This window comes from Pelodiscus sinensis, chromosome 4 (assembly GCF_049634645.1).
Source record: "Pelodiscus sinensis isolate JC-2024 chromosome 4, ASM4963464v1, whole genome shotgun sequence".
Taxonomy (NCBI): Eukaryota; Metazoa; Chordata; order Testudines; family Trionychidae; genus Pelodiscus; species Pelodiscus sinensis.
This window is the reverse complement of record NC_134714.1, coordinates 112030588-112047470: the sequence shown is the minus strand read 5'-3', so window position 1 is coordinate 112047470 and position 16883 is coordinate 112030588. Positions and strand designations below refer to the sequence as shown.

Sequence of the window (16883 nt, the reverse complement as noted above, 5' to 3'; positions counted from 1 at the left end):
TCCATTTATTATTCATTCTACCTTGTAATTCTCTGAGAGGTGATGAGTATTTTCCCCAAAGAGGCACTTCTGTAAACTATGGGAAGGATTGGGGCTTTGGTTTCTTTTTTTCTTGGTTTTGCCAGTTGACTGGAATATTGGCTCTCTCTTGAATATGCAGCGTTCATAGCACTGAATACACTGAGAGTGACTGTGGTGCCATTTTTTCTGCAAATATTTAATATATTTCAAAGAATGTATGCTTTCTTTGTGTGCATATTAGATCCAGATTGTATCTTTGTGTTCAAAAGTAGCTAACTAGCTAGTCATGCTGTTATTTTAAATGTATTTTCCCAAGAACATTTTCTTCTGGGGTAACATCTGTTTTTCATGAGGTTGGCCTGTGGCTAGGAAAGGGCTTGTGACTTGAGCTTGATTACATAACAAAGCCGTGATTCTGACCAATTAGAACTCCTTGCTCCAGGGAGTTTGCTCCAATACTATTGTTGCCTAGTTTAGGCCTGGCCTCCTAAAATCAGATACATAAATCAACTATTCAAAATTGGTGGTTCACCTGGGTCAGTTTAGTTTCTATTTTCATTGTAAGCTTTACAATCATAATGATAGGAAATCACAATATTAATGTATCTGGTATCTAACATGTTGTCTAAGTGCATGAATACAATTTTAAGGGTCAAATTCTAGCTCCGTTGAAATGTATGGTAAATCTCCCGTTGACTTCACTGCAGCAAGGATTTCATCTCCTAAGATTTTAATTGAACATGCTTAGCACTCAGTGAGCTTGCTGTTAACTAAAAGATTTAGCAAGACCTCCCCATAGCCCTTTCACCTAATGCATCATCCTGTCATGGAAAAGCCTCTGCTAATGGACAGGATCTGGCTATGTATGCTGAAGGTTTACTTCTATTGGAGCAGAGGGAACAGAGTAGTGGGATTGCAGAGTAAGAAACACTTAGTGCCATAGACTCTGCATGAGAAACTCTGCTAAACAAGAGCACAGTGACACTAGCGAAATCTGAAGCAGTCTTCAGTTGTAGCCCTGAGCATGGTGCACTTCAGTAATCCATGTTGGGGTGAAATTCCCCTGAGGTGTGGACTCTGGTAAGGTCACAATTGCTTTGACAGACTCCGAATGACAAAAGCACTCTTGGTTATTGCTGCAACATGGGCATTTAAGAGCAGCCAAGAAGGCAACAACTTTTGGCAAGACATTATATTGTCACCTCTATTCAATAAAATGGAGGCTGAGGCTGATGGGAGATTGAGATGCCAAGCCAGATGAGTGAGAATGATCATTAAGCATGACAGCCCTTGTGTGTGCCTACTGTCTCTTCACCTACCCTGTCAATGACCCAGGCTCCCACTATCAGTTTTCCCATCCCCAAATCTCCATAGCTCCAAATGATGGCAACTTAAAATGATCACAGAAGGGTTGCTGCTGCCAGAGCTGCGTGAACAAGTAAAGTTCTCCATGCTGCAAAAGTTATCAATGCAACAACTTCCCCCTTCCAAAGAGAATTAAGGCAGAACTTTCGTAAACCTCAAACCCACACTGCTCACTCAGCAGTTCACAACCAACTACCTATCCATGCAGGATCCACAGAGTGCCCACCTCTGCAAGAATGATAGTTTATCATGTTTTCTACCCTCTGGTGCTGTGCTTAAAGTAATGGGCTTGTGTCCGAAAACTAAAAAGGCTGAGGATCCCATAAAATTTTAAAATAAACCCATCTCAACATAACTCTTACTCTGCCACCGCAGTCAACAAAAACAAACCCAGAAGCATACCCATCTTCAGTCCCACAGCAGCCTCCTCATTTTATCACCTTCCCCACCAGTGTGTCATGAGAGTAAAACCAAAAATGATCAAACACCTATTTCCACTATGGCACTAATATGAGTAGTCCCAGAAACTTTGCTGATGGTAGGGACAAATGGAAGAGGTTTGTAGAGGACTTAGCTACATGCACACTGAGCCACTGCTCCTGATAATAGAGCACCGGATTCTGCCAGCTTTAGTCATGCCAAGCAGTGCCTTACTCTCTGAGCGGTCCCATCATAGATACAGTGAGATTAAGGGAGGCAGAAAATGGTTCATAATGCTCACCATATAGAGCCTAAGAGGCATTTGTCATCCTCACACGCACATAATTCCTGTCATCTTGAACACTTCTCAGAATGGTGGCTTGTAATTGTGCCAACCCAAAATGCCATCCTGAACCCTCTTGTCTGGCCTTCAGACAACTGCTCTGAGGTCATCATCAAAAATACGCTCCCCCCAGACCAGAACACTCAAAGCAGTACAAGACCTGCAAGAACAAAAGATGCAAAACCTAGGATATGTCTACACATCAAAGTTATTTCGAAATAACTTTACTAGTGTCTACACAGCCAAACCGCTATTTCAAAATTAATTTGAAATAGTGCAGCACTTATTTCGAATTTGGTAAACCTCATTCCATGAGGAATAATGCCAAATTCGAAATAGCTATTTCAAAATAAGTGCTGTGTAGACACTTATATCGAAATAGGGGGCCTCCAACCTTCCCAGGATGCCCTGCTGTCCACTCCAGCCTCAACCAAGAACACTCCTCTCCTTCCCCCCTCCCCAGAGCCCTTAAAGGGGTAGACTCTGGCCACAGTGCCTGTGCCAGCTCCAAGCCTGCCAGCCCAGAGCCAGCAGTCACTGACCCTGACCCAGTGGCCTCAAAATATGAGCCAGCAAGCCACTGGCAGCCAGCCGTCCACCACTTCCCACGAGCTGTCTGCCAGGGCCCAAAGAAGGCGGGCACCTTCCTGGTCCAGGGTGGAGATCATGGACCTTATTCAGGTTTGGGGGGGATGCCCCAAATGTCCATAATCTCCACATTAGACAGAGGAACGCAGCCACCTATGGCAGGATAGCTGCCAGACTGGCCATCAAAGGCCATATGCGAACCCAAGAGCAGGTTTGCATGAAAATTAAGTTGGTTCGGCGAGAACCCTAACCCTGAGCTTCCCCTACCCTTGCTTCCCCCTTCTAGCTCCCTCCTCCCAAGTTTCCCCCTCCCCTCTTCCACCCTCTCTCTTCTCCTCTCCTGCCTCCTTTCCCCAGTCTCACCAGAGTTTCATTCCTCCCCCCTCCCCAGCTTTGTTAAATAAAGAGAGTTTGTGTTCATGAAAATACATGTATTTTATTTGACATCAGGAAGGGGGGTTAGGGAGGGGTAAGTGGAAGGACGTCAGGGAGGAATGAGGCACAAGCCTCCAGTGGGGTAGACCAGGGAGGCTCTTAGTGCTCCTCAGGGTGGAAGCTCTCCCGCAGGGCCTCCTGGATACTGACAACCCCCCTGATGGACCTCCCAGGTGGCATCCTGCAGAAAGTGCAGCCAGGCTCGCACCACGCAGCCACGAGAAGCTCCAGAGTGCCCAGGGGCAGTTCTGGCTCCATGCTGTAGAGTGCTGTGGTTCCCAAGTGAGGGCAACCAGAGCACGCAAAGACAAAATGCTTTCTTGTCCCTCATGGAGGTAGACAAGCAAGCAGGGAAAGCTGACAACCAGCTGTCTGGGGGGGGCGTCCCTTTAAGCACAGGCCTCAGATAGCCTCAGGAAGCAGCCACACAAAATAACTCCTGATCTGGTTCCGGCCGGCCTTAAATGAGATTCACTCAGTGTGGACATGCTATTTTGAAATAGCAAAACGCTATTTCGAAATGCATTTTGTGTGTAGACGCATTATTTTGATTTAACTATTTCAAAATAAGATATTTCAAAATAACGCTGTAGTGTAGACATATCCCTACAGACATATCTCCACTGATATAGTGATCAACACCCTCCACAACACATCTTCCAAGTTCCGGGGTCCTAAACATGCCTATCGCAACATGTGTTGTACTTCTTCTACTGCATGAAATCCCCCAATAAGTACTGTGTGTGTGAAACCAGACAATCACTATGCTCTAGTATTAACTCACACAGGAAGATGATAGAAGACAAAAACACTCTTTATCACCTGTGGGTGAACACTTTTCTACATCTCATCCATCAGTTCTCATCCTCAAAGGAAATCTACACAACACTTCCAAAAGATGAAGCAGAGAATTTAAATTCATAATTTTACTAGCCACTAAAAATCGCAGACTGAATAGAGACACTGGATTTATGGCTTATTACAACAATCTATAATCCACTAACTCCCATTTTTGTCCTGTGACTACAGCAGTGTTAACAGGTCACATCCCCTTGAATTGTCCCTTAGGTTAGCATCAGTAGTTAGCACATATTCTGTCTGTTAGAGGTTGTATTTAGCTAGGACACTCTGGCTTGGTCTACACTTACAAGTTTAAAGCGTACGAGCACCAGCCTGGTTCACACAGTCACTTTACAGCGCTGTAACTGGCTGCGCTTAGGGGACTGTTTTTTCACACCCCTGTGCCCGAAAGTTACAGTGCTGTAAAGTGCCAATGTAGGCTTAGCCTCTCAGAACCTTCCCAAACTGGAAGAAGAGCACCATCTGGTTCAAAAGCTTGTCTCTCTCACCAAGAGAAGCTTCAGGGTCCAATTAAAGCTATTTCCTCACCCACCTGGGTGCTCTAACATCCTATAGTAAGGCTTTTAAATATCTTTGGCTGGAAGAATATCAGTGACCTGTATGTCTTTCTCCATGTTACGTTCTCACCATCTTTTGTAGTTGAGTTTTCACACTAGTAAACTTGATGGGATTTTGTGTGTGTGAGAGCTGCCTAAAATTAAGCATTTTTTTTTATTTCCAGGGCTTCCAGAAGTATGTGGAAGATTTTGACCCCTACACAATGGTAAGGAGAAGATACAATTATGCCACATACATTACAATTAAATGATATGGGTTGCATATAATGCTTGATTTGTGATGTGCCTATACAGCACCTTTTGAGAGCAGAGATAGTTCTGCTAAAGAAACAGATGATCCTTAGTAGACTAGCATTCTGTTCTAGCTATAGCTCTGATTTAGCAGAAGTGCACACCAGGGCCGTCCTTAGGATATCTGAGGCCCTACGCAGTGCTATTAAACTGGTGCCCTTATGCCTGATGGAAGCCCGGTGTGCGTGAAGTGATGATCGTTTTTAGAGATGTGATTTTATAATCCTCAGCAACACACTAATTAAATATTTTAAAGCAAATTTTAAACTAACTTGCAGCAGACTACCACAGTATGTTCAGAAACTGACAGCATATACCAGGGTTGGTAAATGCCTGGTTGTGTCATTGCCATTTGAAGGGCTCTTTCACAGGTTCAGTGCTCTGCTAAGAGCTCTGTTGGTTTTTTTCACTTTTAAGTTAATTAGCTCCTCTGTGGAGGAAGCAGAGCCACAGACCAGCAGAAGGGACAAGTGGGGGAGCATTAAGACCCTGTGGTGCCCCAGATTTGCGGGTGCTTTGTGCAGCTGCATATTCTGTGGATGGATGAGGACCTTCCCTTGTAAACTACTGTTTCATCTGAGTTATTCACGCAGCTCCTTTTTAGATATTTTTTGGAAACGACTAATGGATGTGTCTTTTGATTAGTTTTCAGCAGATCAGATTATGGGGAAAGATGTGCGGCTGTTACGTATTAAAAAGGTAACTCCATGAGAGGGCAGAGACATTTTGTGGGTCAGGAGGGCTCTTGATTTTTCAGAGTACACAGAGTTTACCCTTGATGAATCTCCTGTATATTGCAGCTTTGGGGGACCCCTCTGACAAATCACAGGCAATTTGGATGGAGAGGAGAAGACAACACAGTGCTTTCCATCTCAGCCTCCTTCTATATTGCTCAGCTTGTCCTCAGCTCCCTGATAGCCTTCCCCACCCTATACATTTCCATGCTAAAATCCCCATAGCACCCTCAGTAGCATTATGAGTCAATAGAATTATGACTATCTAAAAAAAATCACTGCAGCATTTTGATGCTAACAAAAAAATAGACCTGAATAGATTGATTATTTAGTTGTAGCTTTCGATTTTAAGTCATTCTGGATAACTTGCACTTATCCAGCACTCTCAAGAGACAAACGATCTTTCTTTCCAATTTTCTTCTTTTGCTACAAGCATGCTCAAATTGTAACGAGTCATGCATTTTTACTAAAGTCGTGGCCTTGTTTTGTTTCGTTGCTGTTCTTTACCCATTTCAGCACAACTGTAGTCATTCTTGGACCTCTTTGATGACATAATATGAAACAATTATGTCCATTACCATTCCCTTTTCTGAACTAATTTGAAGCTGACCAAGATTATCAAAAGGGATTAGTGATTTTGTGTGCCCAATTTCAGACACCCTAAAGAGACCTGATTTTCAAAAGATGCTGAAACCTAGGCCTTTCCTGTATGGCTCAAGCTGCTCACACAAAGGATGAGGCACTCAAAATCACTGAGCTTATTAAAATCTTGAACGCTGATACTACCACAGAGTGTACCATAATCCTTCAGCTATTATGAGCATAGTGCTAGTTACTGGAATGGTGAAAGGATCAGGCCCCTACTGATGTTTGTAGCATAGGTGAACTAAAACATTTTTCTTTAATAGGAAGGACCATTAGATCTTGCAGTAGAGGGAGGCATTGATTCACCAATTGGAAAAATTGTAGTGTCTGCTATCTATGAAGGTGGTGCCGCAGACAAACATGGTGAGTAACCAGGGAGAAGTCAGGGGGATTTTGAACCCAATTCTAAAGCACTCCAGGTTTACACTTTCTTCATGACTGTGCTTGATGCCTGTTGGCACCTGAGAAATACCTGAGGCAGATTCAGTCCCCTGTAGTTTCATGTTCAGAGCCACTTCAGAATTATCTTCAGTGAAAATAATTGAAACAAGCCAGATGTTCTGGAAGGATTCCACAAAGCAGAAAGAAAAAACCACAGCTGCTGTCATTTTTGCAGTAGCGGCAGCAGAAGGCTGGGAATTGGGGTAGAGGAGGAAGACAGAAAGCTACCTCATTATTACTAGCCCAGTTCTGTTACTCTTACAACGTGTATAAGTAATCTCATTAAATTCAAAGGTAGCGGAGTCTGGCCCTAGATGATTATTTCAAGAATTATGTAAATAGGAGTTCTGCGTACTAAGGGGCTGCAAGATAGACAAAGGTTAACAGAAAAATATTATCTTTCCCATTTTAGAGACGGGATGGGTTATTCTTGTGTGATTCAGAGAAGAAGGCAGCTCAGAGAGAACACTTAGGGTTTGTCTTCACTACAGGCAGTCCCCAGGTTACATGGATCCGACTTACATCAGATCCCTACTTACAAACGGGGAGAGGCAACCCCGCACTAGCTGCTTCCCCCCAGCAGACCAGGGAGACGCGAAGCTAGCGCCCCCTCCCCAGCAGACCAGGGAGACGTGGAGCGGCTTTTCTCAGCAGACACCTCAGCTTGAATAAAGGACTGAGGGAAGTGAGGTGTGGGAGAATAAAACTGAGCTCTGGAAAAATGTTTGGCTAGAGTTTCCCCTACAATATGTACCAGTTCTGACTTACATACAAATTCAACTTAAGAACAAACCTACAGTCCCTATCGTGTGCGTAACCCGGGGACTGCCTGTATTGTGCTAATTGACACCGCCACAGCATGTCTGATGAAGATGCGCTGTATCGATGGGACAGTGCTCTCCCATTGATGTAATTAATCCACCTCAGTGAGAGGCAGATGTTATGTCAGAAGGAGAGCGTCTCCTGCCGACAGTGCGGTATAAATACTGCTTTCACTCAATGTAACTTATGTTGCTGGAGTGGGAAGTTCACACCCCTGAGTGTCATTAATTGCATCAACTTAAGCAGTAATATAGACAAGCCCATGGTCTTCTGTTCTATATGGAATTCACTCTCCAGCAGAATCAGGGCCATCCTTAGGAACTAAACAGTCCTGCAGTGACTTCAGCAGCAAGGTGTAAATGAGGGCAAAATTTAGCTAAGTACCTATAATACCTTTAGCTGCAGTATCTAAGACAGTTCACTATCAGCAAGTTTGATATGTTCCCCTTAAAGTTACCACTGTGTGAACATAAGCAGAGACTGATTATCCCTTATTGGCCACAACCAACAGCAGGAGAATGTTATACTGCCCCAGCACCTACAGCTTTTGCTTAATTTTATTTACAACAAGCCACCTTCTCTGCACAACTGCGAGTGTACACCTGGGCATCTGGAAAGAGTTTCAGGCTAATTTGCACAGGGATGTTTTTTTGAATGTGCATGAAACGGAGACATCTGGGAGGGAAACCTGTGGCAGAAATGATTTTGTTGATACATATTTTTGTCCTGTCTTTGCTTCATCAGGAGGCATAGTGAAAGGGGATGAAATAATGGCTGTGAATGGCAAGATTTTAGTTGATGTGACGCTGACAGAAGCCCAGACAACTCTAACCAAAGCCTGGAATGTGGGTGGGGTAAGTGAAAGGATGCATCTCTGCCTTCTCCCCCTCTCCACCTGAGAGGAACACAGCAACCACATGAGTCATTTGGCTTGGTTTCTGCCCTGGGTATTCCAGAGTCTCTCCAAGATGTTCATGTTGAGGATGAATTGGGAATTGTCAAGGGCTTTATTGCAACATCATAGCTTTTCTCTAATCCTTCACAAAGGATGCACAGAAACTCCCACTTTGGCTACCATTAAAATCTTCTAAACAAGAACGATATCAAGTGTTAAAATTGGCCAGTACAGGGCATAAGTGATCATCCTAGAAGTGTGATACACAGCAGCGGAGAAAATATTTGTGTTGAGATGTAATTCAGAATTAACCAGCTTTTTGTTCAAATCTTCCTCAGATTTTTTTAGACTAACTTCAGCCTGTATCAAATAGATCTTTTACCTATTGCCCTTTTCCCTCATAGCAGTGGATTCCTCCATCACTCTTTCTGTGATATTGCTGTGTTGTTACAGTAGCCTTTCCTCTGCATCTCCTGCTATGTGGAATATCCTCTGACACATTGACTTCCCATCTATGAGATTGCTTGGATGTGTCTGAGGGCAGCATTTGTCCCATTTATGTTTAGTCCTAATCTGTCCCATTCATGTTTAGTCCTCACCCTCAAAGGGTCATGTGAAGGGAGACAGAATTAAGTGGCTGCTTAAGTCTCTCCTAATGATAATACATTCCTTTTACAGGATTGGATTGACTTGGTCATTGCAGTGTCTCCTCCAAAGGAATATGATGATGAAATGTAAGTGTACAAATTCTGTTTCCCCAACAGTTAAATAGCTAGAAACAACAATCTAGCTAGTTTGCCTTTTTATCGTACAGATAATGTTACTAAGGAATGTTTCCTTATTTTAACTGTAATCCACATGCTCTTTTGTATTCATGGTTATTAATTGTCTTCTTCCTAGATGTAATTATACAGGCAGTCCCCGGGTTACGTACAAGATAGGGACTGTAGGTTTGTTCTTAAGTTGAATCTGTATGTAAGTCGGAACTGGCGTCCAGATTCAGCCGCTGCTGAAACTGACCGCCAGTTCTGACTTACATACAGAATCAATTTAAGAACCCCAAGCGTCCCCAAGTCAGCGGCTGCTGAAACTGATCAGCAGCTGATTCCAGGAAGCCTGGGGCAGAGCAACTCTGCCTCGGGCTTCCTGTAGTCAGCGCTGGTCAGTTTCAGCAGCGGCTAAATCAGGACGCCTGGGGCAGAGCAGCTGGGGTGCTGCTGGGTTGCTCCAGTAGCGCCGCTCCTCGGCACTACTGGACCAACCCAGCAGCACCCAAGCTGCTCTGCCCCAGGCGTCCTGATTCAGCCGCTGCTGAAACTGACCAGCAGCAGCTGAATCAGGACCAGAGCAGCTGGGGTGCTGCTGGGTTGGTCCAGTAGCGCCCAGAGCGGCGCTGCGGGACCAACTGGCAGCACCCCAGCTGCTCTGCCACAGGTGTCCGGAGAAAAGCTTAGTCTGCTGGGGGGGGGGGGGCGTACTAGCTGCGCCCCTCCCCAACCCAGCAGACCAGGAAGACACGGGCGGCGGACCGAGATGCACTGCGGTCCCGCCGCCTGGGTCCTCCGCGGCTTTGCTCCCCGTCTCCCTGGTCTGCTGGAGACCAGCAGACCAGGGAGACGGGGAGCAAAGCCTCTGAGGACGCCGGCAGCGGGACAGCCGCGGGGCGTCTGGGCTGTCCCGCTGCCGGCTTCCCCCGCGGCTTTGCAAAGCCTCGGGGAAGCCGTCAGCGGAGCAGCCCAGGCGCGCCTGGGGAGCCCCGCTGCCCGAGCCCCTCTGCGGCTTTGCTCTGCGTCTTCCTGGTCTGCAGACCAGGGAGATGCAGAGAAAGCCCCAGAGTACACGGGCGGCAGGACCGCGAGGTCCCGCAGTCCGTGTACTCGGGGCAGCCTCATTCGTAACTGCGGATCCGACATAAGTCGGATCCGCGTAAGTTGGGGACTGCCTGCATACTGTAAACATCCTCCTTCAAGCCTGAAGATTTAATTATATTTTTTATTGAACTGTAACTACTATATTTGGCTAATTAAATAAATTAGACATTCATTAATTACTTAGGACAAGGTACTTTTTTTATAAAGTACCCCTTTTTCAAAACAAAATTATAAGTACTCCCAGTACCTACAGTTTTCAGACACACACATTTTTTTTTCTAGCATTGCAACACATTTGTTTAAACAACTTAATTGTAGCCGGGCAGATGATGAAATTTTTGCATGTAAAAAATACAAAAATAATAAAGTGCTGTAAAACTTAAAACAAAAATTAGTTTTCTCCAAATTTCAGTTGTGTTGATGTACCCCCCAGACTTCTCAATTCGTACCACTGGTTGAAAAACACTGACTTAAGGTAGTAAACCTAATCTACCTGGTCTTCAGTAAAGCATTTTATTCAGTTCAAAGCGTAGATAGTCCTGTAGGCTTCCAAGAACCTTAGTGAATATTACAAATATCTAAACAATGAGACAGTGGGAAAATAATCAGTATATAACATTAAGCAAAGGACCATGTGAGTTAAAACCAAGTAAGCACACTACATTGATACCAGTTGTTTAATTTCAGAAAGATATGTTCAAAACCAGAGCCTTTTTTTCTAACTTGTCCTAAGGAAACATATTTGCAGATGCACTTACGCCTAATACACTTGTAGTGGGAAGTTATACAATTCTTATTAAGCCTGATTCCCATTGCCTACATAGGCCCAGGTCCTCAAGTGGTATAAATCACATAGTTGCACTGACTGGAGCAGAGCTACACTATTTGGCTGCGTCTAGACTGGCAAGTTTTTGCGCAAAAGCAGCTGCTTTTGCACAAAACCTTGCCAGCTGTCTACACTGGCCGCTTGATTTTGCGCAAAAGCACTGATGTTCTACTGTCCGAAATCAGTGCTTCTTGCACAAATGCTTTGATGTTCCCGTTCGGGCAAAAGCCCTTTTCCGGAAATGTTTTTGCCAGTGTAGACAGCTAAAAACTATTTTGCGCAAAAAAGCCCCGATGGTGAAAATGGCGATCGGGGCTTTCTTGTGCAAAACCGCGTCTAGATTGGCACGAATGCTTTTCCGCAAAAAGTGCTTTTGCGGAAAAGCGTACGTGCCAATCTAGACGCTCTTTTCCACAAATGCTTTTAACAGAAAAACTTTTCCGTTAATAGCATTTGCGGAAAATCATGCCAGTCTAGACGTAGCCCTTGACTTTACACCATCTGGGGATCTGACCCAGAAACAGCAGTAAAAATGTTTAATGCCTATACACATGCCAGCAAGCAGGGAAATAACTTTCAGCCTTACTGTGTGCTTTCATATCCTGTACAGCTAGCTGTACTACTCCCTCATGAGTATCTGGGAGCAGAATTTGGCCCTGTAATTGACTAGATTCTCACCTGATACAAATCAGTATAGTTCCACTGACTTCAATGGAGATACATTGGTTTTTGCCACCTATAGGTTTGGCCCTGCGTGAAGGACTGACAGTTTTCACTGTTTTTGCCTGATAATGAATTTTGTCAGATCAACACAAGCAGCACGTTTAAAGGGCCAAACTTTCAGATGTCCCGAGCATCCCAGTTCCAGCTGAAGTCAGTGGGAGCTGTAGGTGTTTGCAACAATGAAGATCAGATCCTTAATCTGTGTTGAAAAATGGCATTGTTGAACAGAGTAACTCCAAGATTTGTATCATTATCAGCCTCATGAGCATGTGTATGTGGTGGCAAAACAGTCAAGAGGCATAGGGATAAAATGAGAATGGACAAAAGCCTAGCAGAGCTGAACTGTGCAAAGAAAATTAAAACCAATAGGAAAAGGTTCTTTAGCCATACAAATAAAAAAGAAAACCTGGAAAGAAATGGGACCACTAAGTACTGAGGACTAGGCAGAGATTGAAGATAATCTTTGTACGGCCTCACATTCAATGGCAGTTAAGCACCTAGGGTACATCTAGATAGCGGCACTATTTCGGGATACTTCGAGTATCCCGAAATAGCTATTCCGTATCTTTTAAACAAGCCCATTATTTTGAAATAGCTTTCAAAATAACAGGCTCACTATTCTGACATCCCTGTAAACCTCATTCCACAAGGATTAAGAAATGTTTCAGAATAGCACTCTATTTGAAAATTTGGCATTGTGTAGACAGCACCAAATTTCGAAATAAGCTATTTCAAAATATACTTGAAATAAGCAACACAATTTACGTAGCTTATTTCAAGCTACATGTGCAGTGTAGATACACCCCTAGATACCTTTTGAGGGTCTGGGCCTAGGTCATTACAAAGATCCAGAAGCCAGTGACGGACTGAATCTAAGGGGAAACTGAGGCACTAGCAGGGTCCAGTGCCTGGTACGGAGGGGCCTAGCTACCCTTGTTCTAGGCTATTCCTAAAGACACAGTCTAGCCCTATGCAGATTTCATTTTTATCTGAGGCTATGGGCGTGACTGAATCCACTTAACTAATAGGCAATAAACAAGTTAGAGGCTTATCTAGAATCCCATAAAATAACATATCTAAGCCTGTTAAAAGTAGGTTCATCTTCCAGAGGCAGGTACAATGAGAATTGATGGAGTGATGGTTCTTTGTTTAGGGAAAAATTCTACCTTCCCTAAACAAAGTGGAGCACATTATATGTTATTGATGGCAGCAAACAAGTTTCTTCAAGGAAAAAGAGGTGCAGTAAACGGACATAATGCTTCATGCTGAAAGAAACTATTTTTCTATTTAATACATCAGTCACTCTCATTAAATGCCTGTTGTACAGTCAGACCCACCAAGGTTCTGTTATGGTAAACTGGAGTTGATATTTGTTTGACATCAATATGATCACTTGTAGATTAAGGTACCTCTGCTTAGTCTCTTTTTTTCTCTTCGTCTTGGATTAGTTATCATACTTTCCATCATAAAACAAACACTTGCATGTGCACACACACATGGTATGTCTACACTGCTCCCTTACCTCGAAATAAGCTATGCCATTTTGAAAATTTTGAGATAAAGCGCTAGTCCGACAAATCCGAAGAATTACCCTTAACTGCTTTTCAAAGTGTAAACTCTCGGTGTGCATTTTTTCTATGGTTTCTGTAAATATGGTTACAGGCCCTTGAAAGATCTAAAGTGAGTAAGATTCTCGTGTAGGTTTGCATGAAGGTTTTGTGGTCTTACTCTATGTGGTTAGATAAAATGCAAACCAAAATCAGTCAATTGTGATTTTCTTTTTTTACATAGTCTTATCACAGACTCATAAAGATGCAATCTAGCTAACTCTTTCTTTTCTATTTATTGCAGGACATTTTTTTAAAGTAAAGAAGGCAAAGATGAGGAAACTAGATGCCCTGAGAAAAGCTGATGATATCAAATCATTCTTCTCTCATATAAAGTAGATATTGAATTTTGACTGTAGAGAGAACTCAAGTGGATTAGAGAGAAGCCTTATATTTAGGCTCTTTGGGCAGTTTATCTTATCTCATGATCTTCTCATAGATCCACTTGTTGCTCTGGTTATAGGAGAAAAATAATTTCTGAGAAATGTTGCCAATTCAAAATAGTTTATTCTGTAAAATCTATTTTTATAAGGTTTAAGGGCCAAATTTCAAAGCCAGCCTTTAGAAATGCAGCTGTAATTTGCCTAGAAATTGACATCAGTATATGCAAATGAAGGGCTAGAAATCATATACTTTCTCACATGCAGTTTCGTAAGCTGGCTTTGGGCAGGGGTCTGGCATTTTTACCCTATATATTGTATTTTTCTATTGAAGTAGGAGGGGATCAGTGTTTGTAATTCCTACTTACATTAATAACAGTTATCCTTGTAAATCACATAGATCCCAGTTCTGCCTCCCTTACACACACTGGCTGTGTCTACACTGGGCCACTTATTCCGGAAAATCAGCTGCTTTTCCAGAATAAGCTGCGAGCTGTCTACACTGGCCCTTGAATTTCCGGCAAAGTAACGATGCTCTACTGTACAAAATCTGCCGCTATTCTGGAAAAACTGTTCTGCTCCCGCTCGGGCATAAGTCCTTATTCCAGAACACTGTTCTGGAAAAGGGTCAGTGTAGACAGCCCAGTAGTCTTTTCCGGAAAAAAGCCCCAATCGCGAAAATGGCGATCGGGGCTCTTTTCCGGAAAAGCGCTTCTACATTGGCCACAGACACTTTTCCGGAAAAAGGGCTTTTCCAGAAAAGCAGCCTGCCAATGTAGACGCTCCTTTTCCAGAAAAACTGAAAACGGAATACTATTCTGTTTTAAGCATTTCCGGAAATTCATGCCAGTGTAGACACAGCCCTCATGTGAAATTTGCCACTTTTCAGAAGAGCTAGACTTATTTTGAATGCTTGGGGGCTAGGCTTAATTGGCGCACAGCATTTGTGCTGGTTCTTTGTAAATAGGGCTATGTCTACACTATGGGGGTTTATCCCGGAAAATCTCCTCCGCTTCCAGGGAACGTGTCTGCTCTTCCGTCTTTTTTTTTTTTTTTTTTTTTGCAGACACACTCTTTCAGAAGCCCCATCTTCCTCCTCCCCCAAGGAAGAAGGGCTCTTCTGAAAGAGAAGGATTTTCCAAAATTTGGCCCAATATAGATGGGCCAAATTTCAGAAAAGCCTCTTCCAAAAAAAAATCAGAAAAAGTTACACAAATTGTTGGTCACAAATTGCATACCTTTTTCCGATAGATCATTGTAGTGTAGACATAGACTAGGTGAGTTTCATCCATTGAGTAATATCTTTTGTCAGCAAGGATGCCCAGAGATGTCAATGCACTTGTTCAGAGTGAGGTACTATTCAGACTCAGTATTGGTATCAACCAGGCTATCAGATATCAATGGGTGAAGAGACCCAGTTAAGGATACCCCTACACGTGTGATTAATACCCAAGATACTATTAATGTTAAGGGTGCAGGATCACACCCAAAATATAACCTCATATTATCAGTGACTCTGCGTCTTACGGTTAATGAATGTCCTTTAGATTGTAGTAACTGACCTGATTTTAAAAGAAACTGTCTGATAAAATTGGCCTTTTTAGAATTTATTCTGAATCTCTTTTAAAGACATTATACATTTGTAGTAAAAGTTCATCTTGCCTTCCATAAATTAAAAAAAAATGTACAGAGATCTAAGCAGCTTTTAATTTCACAGACATTTAAAAAACTAGAAAATCAAGATGAAATTAACTGGTTTTGTCAATTAAATAATTTCTTAAATAGGTGCAAAATCTTATCAAATTCAACACTCTGTTAAGACTAATAACATAGAGGCCTGACCCACGATGGGGTACATTGATTTAGTTATATAGCACAGTCAGACCCTGTATCATCTAAACATTCCATTACATCAGCTTTCAGAAGACACCTAATATGAAAAAATTGCATATATTCTTATCTGTGTATTGCATTTCATATTGTCTTTAAGATTTTTCTTTCTCATTTACTAAGAGCTGAAGCCTATAGATTGTGCATACATGGTATCCCCACTGGGAAGTTTATCTGTTCAAGGCATATGGGATTGGACTCTAAATGTATAACATGACAAAGTAACAACATATTAATTCCAAGTTGAATCATTATGGTGTACCACTGTTTGCATTGAGATCCTGACATGTGAGCTGATCTCTTTGGTTTCAGATGCAGTAATCTATCAGTAAGCCAATTTATATGTCTGGGTAAGATACATGTTAAACCTTAAAAATCACTCTTATGCGACTAAATAGAACAAGAATAAAAAATTTTGTGCCAAACAGAAGAACTCCTGTTTGTTTGCTGCACCCATGTGTTGGGGGCGGGAGGACTAATAGCAGGTAACAGCTTTCTGCCGAAGATAGTTTTTTCTAAGCCAATCTTTCCAATCTGCTTTGTAGCAAAACAAAAATACTTCAAGGGATTAGGGGGGACGGTGCTTGATGGAGCAGTAATAGCCCCTTACCAGATTTTCAAATATGCTCAGCTGCTTGGGGGCATGCTACAGAGTTCAGCTGCTCCCTGTTACTTCCTCTCCCAGTGTTGTGAGTCCCTGCTAAATGGAACGACCCAAGCACAGCATCAGTGGGCCAAGAGGGAAGAATGCAGCATAGCATCCTCCCCTTCCTGCCCTAGCTTCCCACTTGCCACATATTTCTACCTCTGCACTGTCTAGTGAAAAGTATCATGCAGCCTACAGACCCTATCAAAAGTAGAGCCTTCAGTGCACCCTCGGTGTGTCCTATGACACATCTGCAGCATGTAGAGGAGTGGTATACTGAGACTGAGGCCCCACTTGTGATTAGTGCCCAATTGTGCTGGGCCCTATACAGACATGTGAGAGAGACCCCAAGAATGAACAGTCTAAGTAGACAAGACCAGACACAGTGTGAGAGAGAGGAAATATCTCCATTCTTTTTTTCAGATGTGAGACTGAGGCATAGAGAATTAGTGAACAAGGTTACCTGGGAAGTCAGTTGCAGAACTATCAAGTGAACCCAAAGGAAAGTTCTTTACTATAAGG

The 16883-nt window shown here is 43.0% G+C and overlaps 1 protein-coding gene across 3 annotated transcripts in view; it reads left to right on the top strand.

Moving 5' to 3' along the window:
- USH1C (USH1 protein network component harmonin) overlaps positions 1-16139 on the top strand; it is a 96963-nt gene extending 80824 nt beyond the window's left edge. For all 3 annotated transcript variants that reach the window (XM_075928082.1, XM_006134598.4, XM_075928086.1), the window contains 6 exons: positions 4755-4796; positions 5527-5580; positions 6524-6623; positions 8268-8377; positions 9097-9152; positions 13690-16139. In XM_075928082.1, the coding sequence (XP_075784197.1) occupies positions 4755-4796; positions 5527-5580; positions 6524-6623; positions 8268-8377; positions 9097-9152; positions 13690-13702 (375 nt within the window). In that variant the 3' untranslated portion in view covers positions 13703-16139. The remainder of the gene's footprint in view (positions 1-4754; positions 4797-5526; positions 5581-6523; positions 6624-8267; positions 8378-9096; positions 9153-13689) is intronic.
- The last annotated feature ends 744 nt before the right edge of the window (positions 16140-16883 follow it).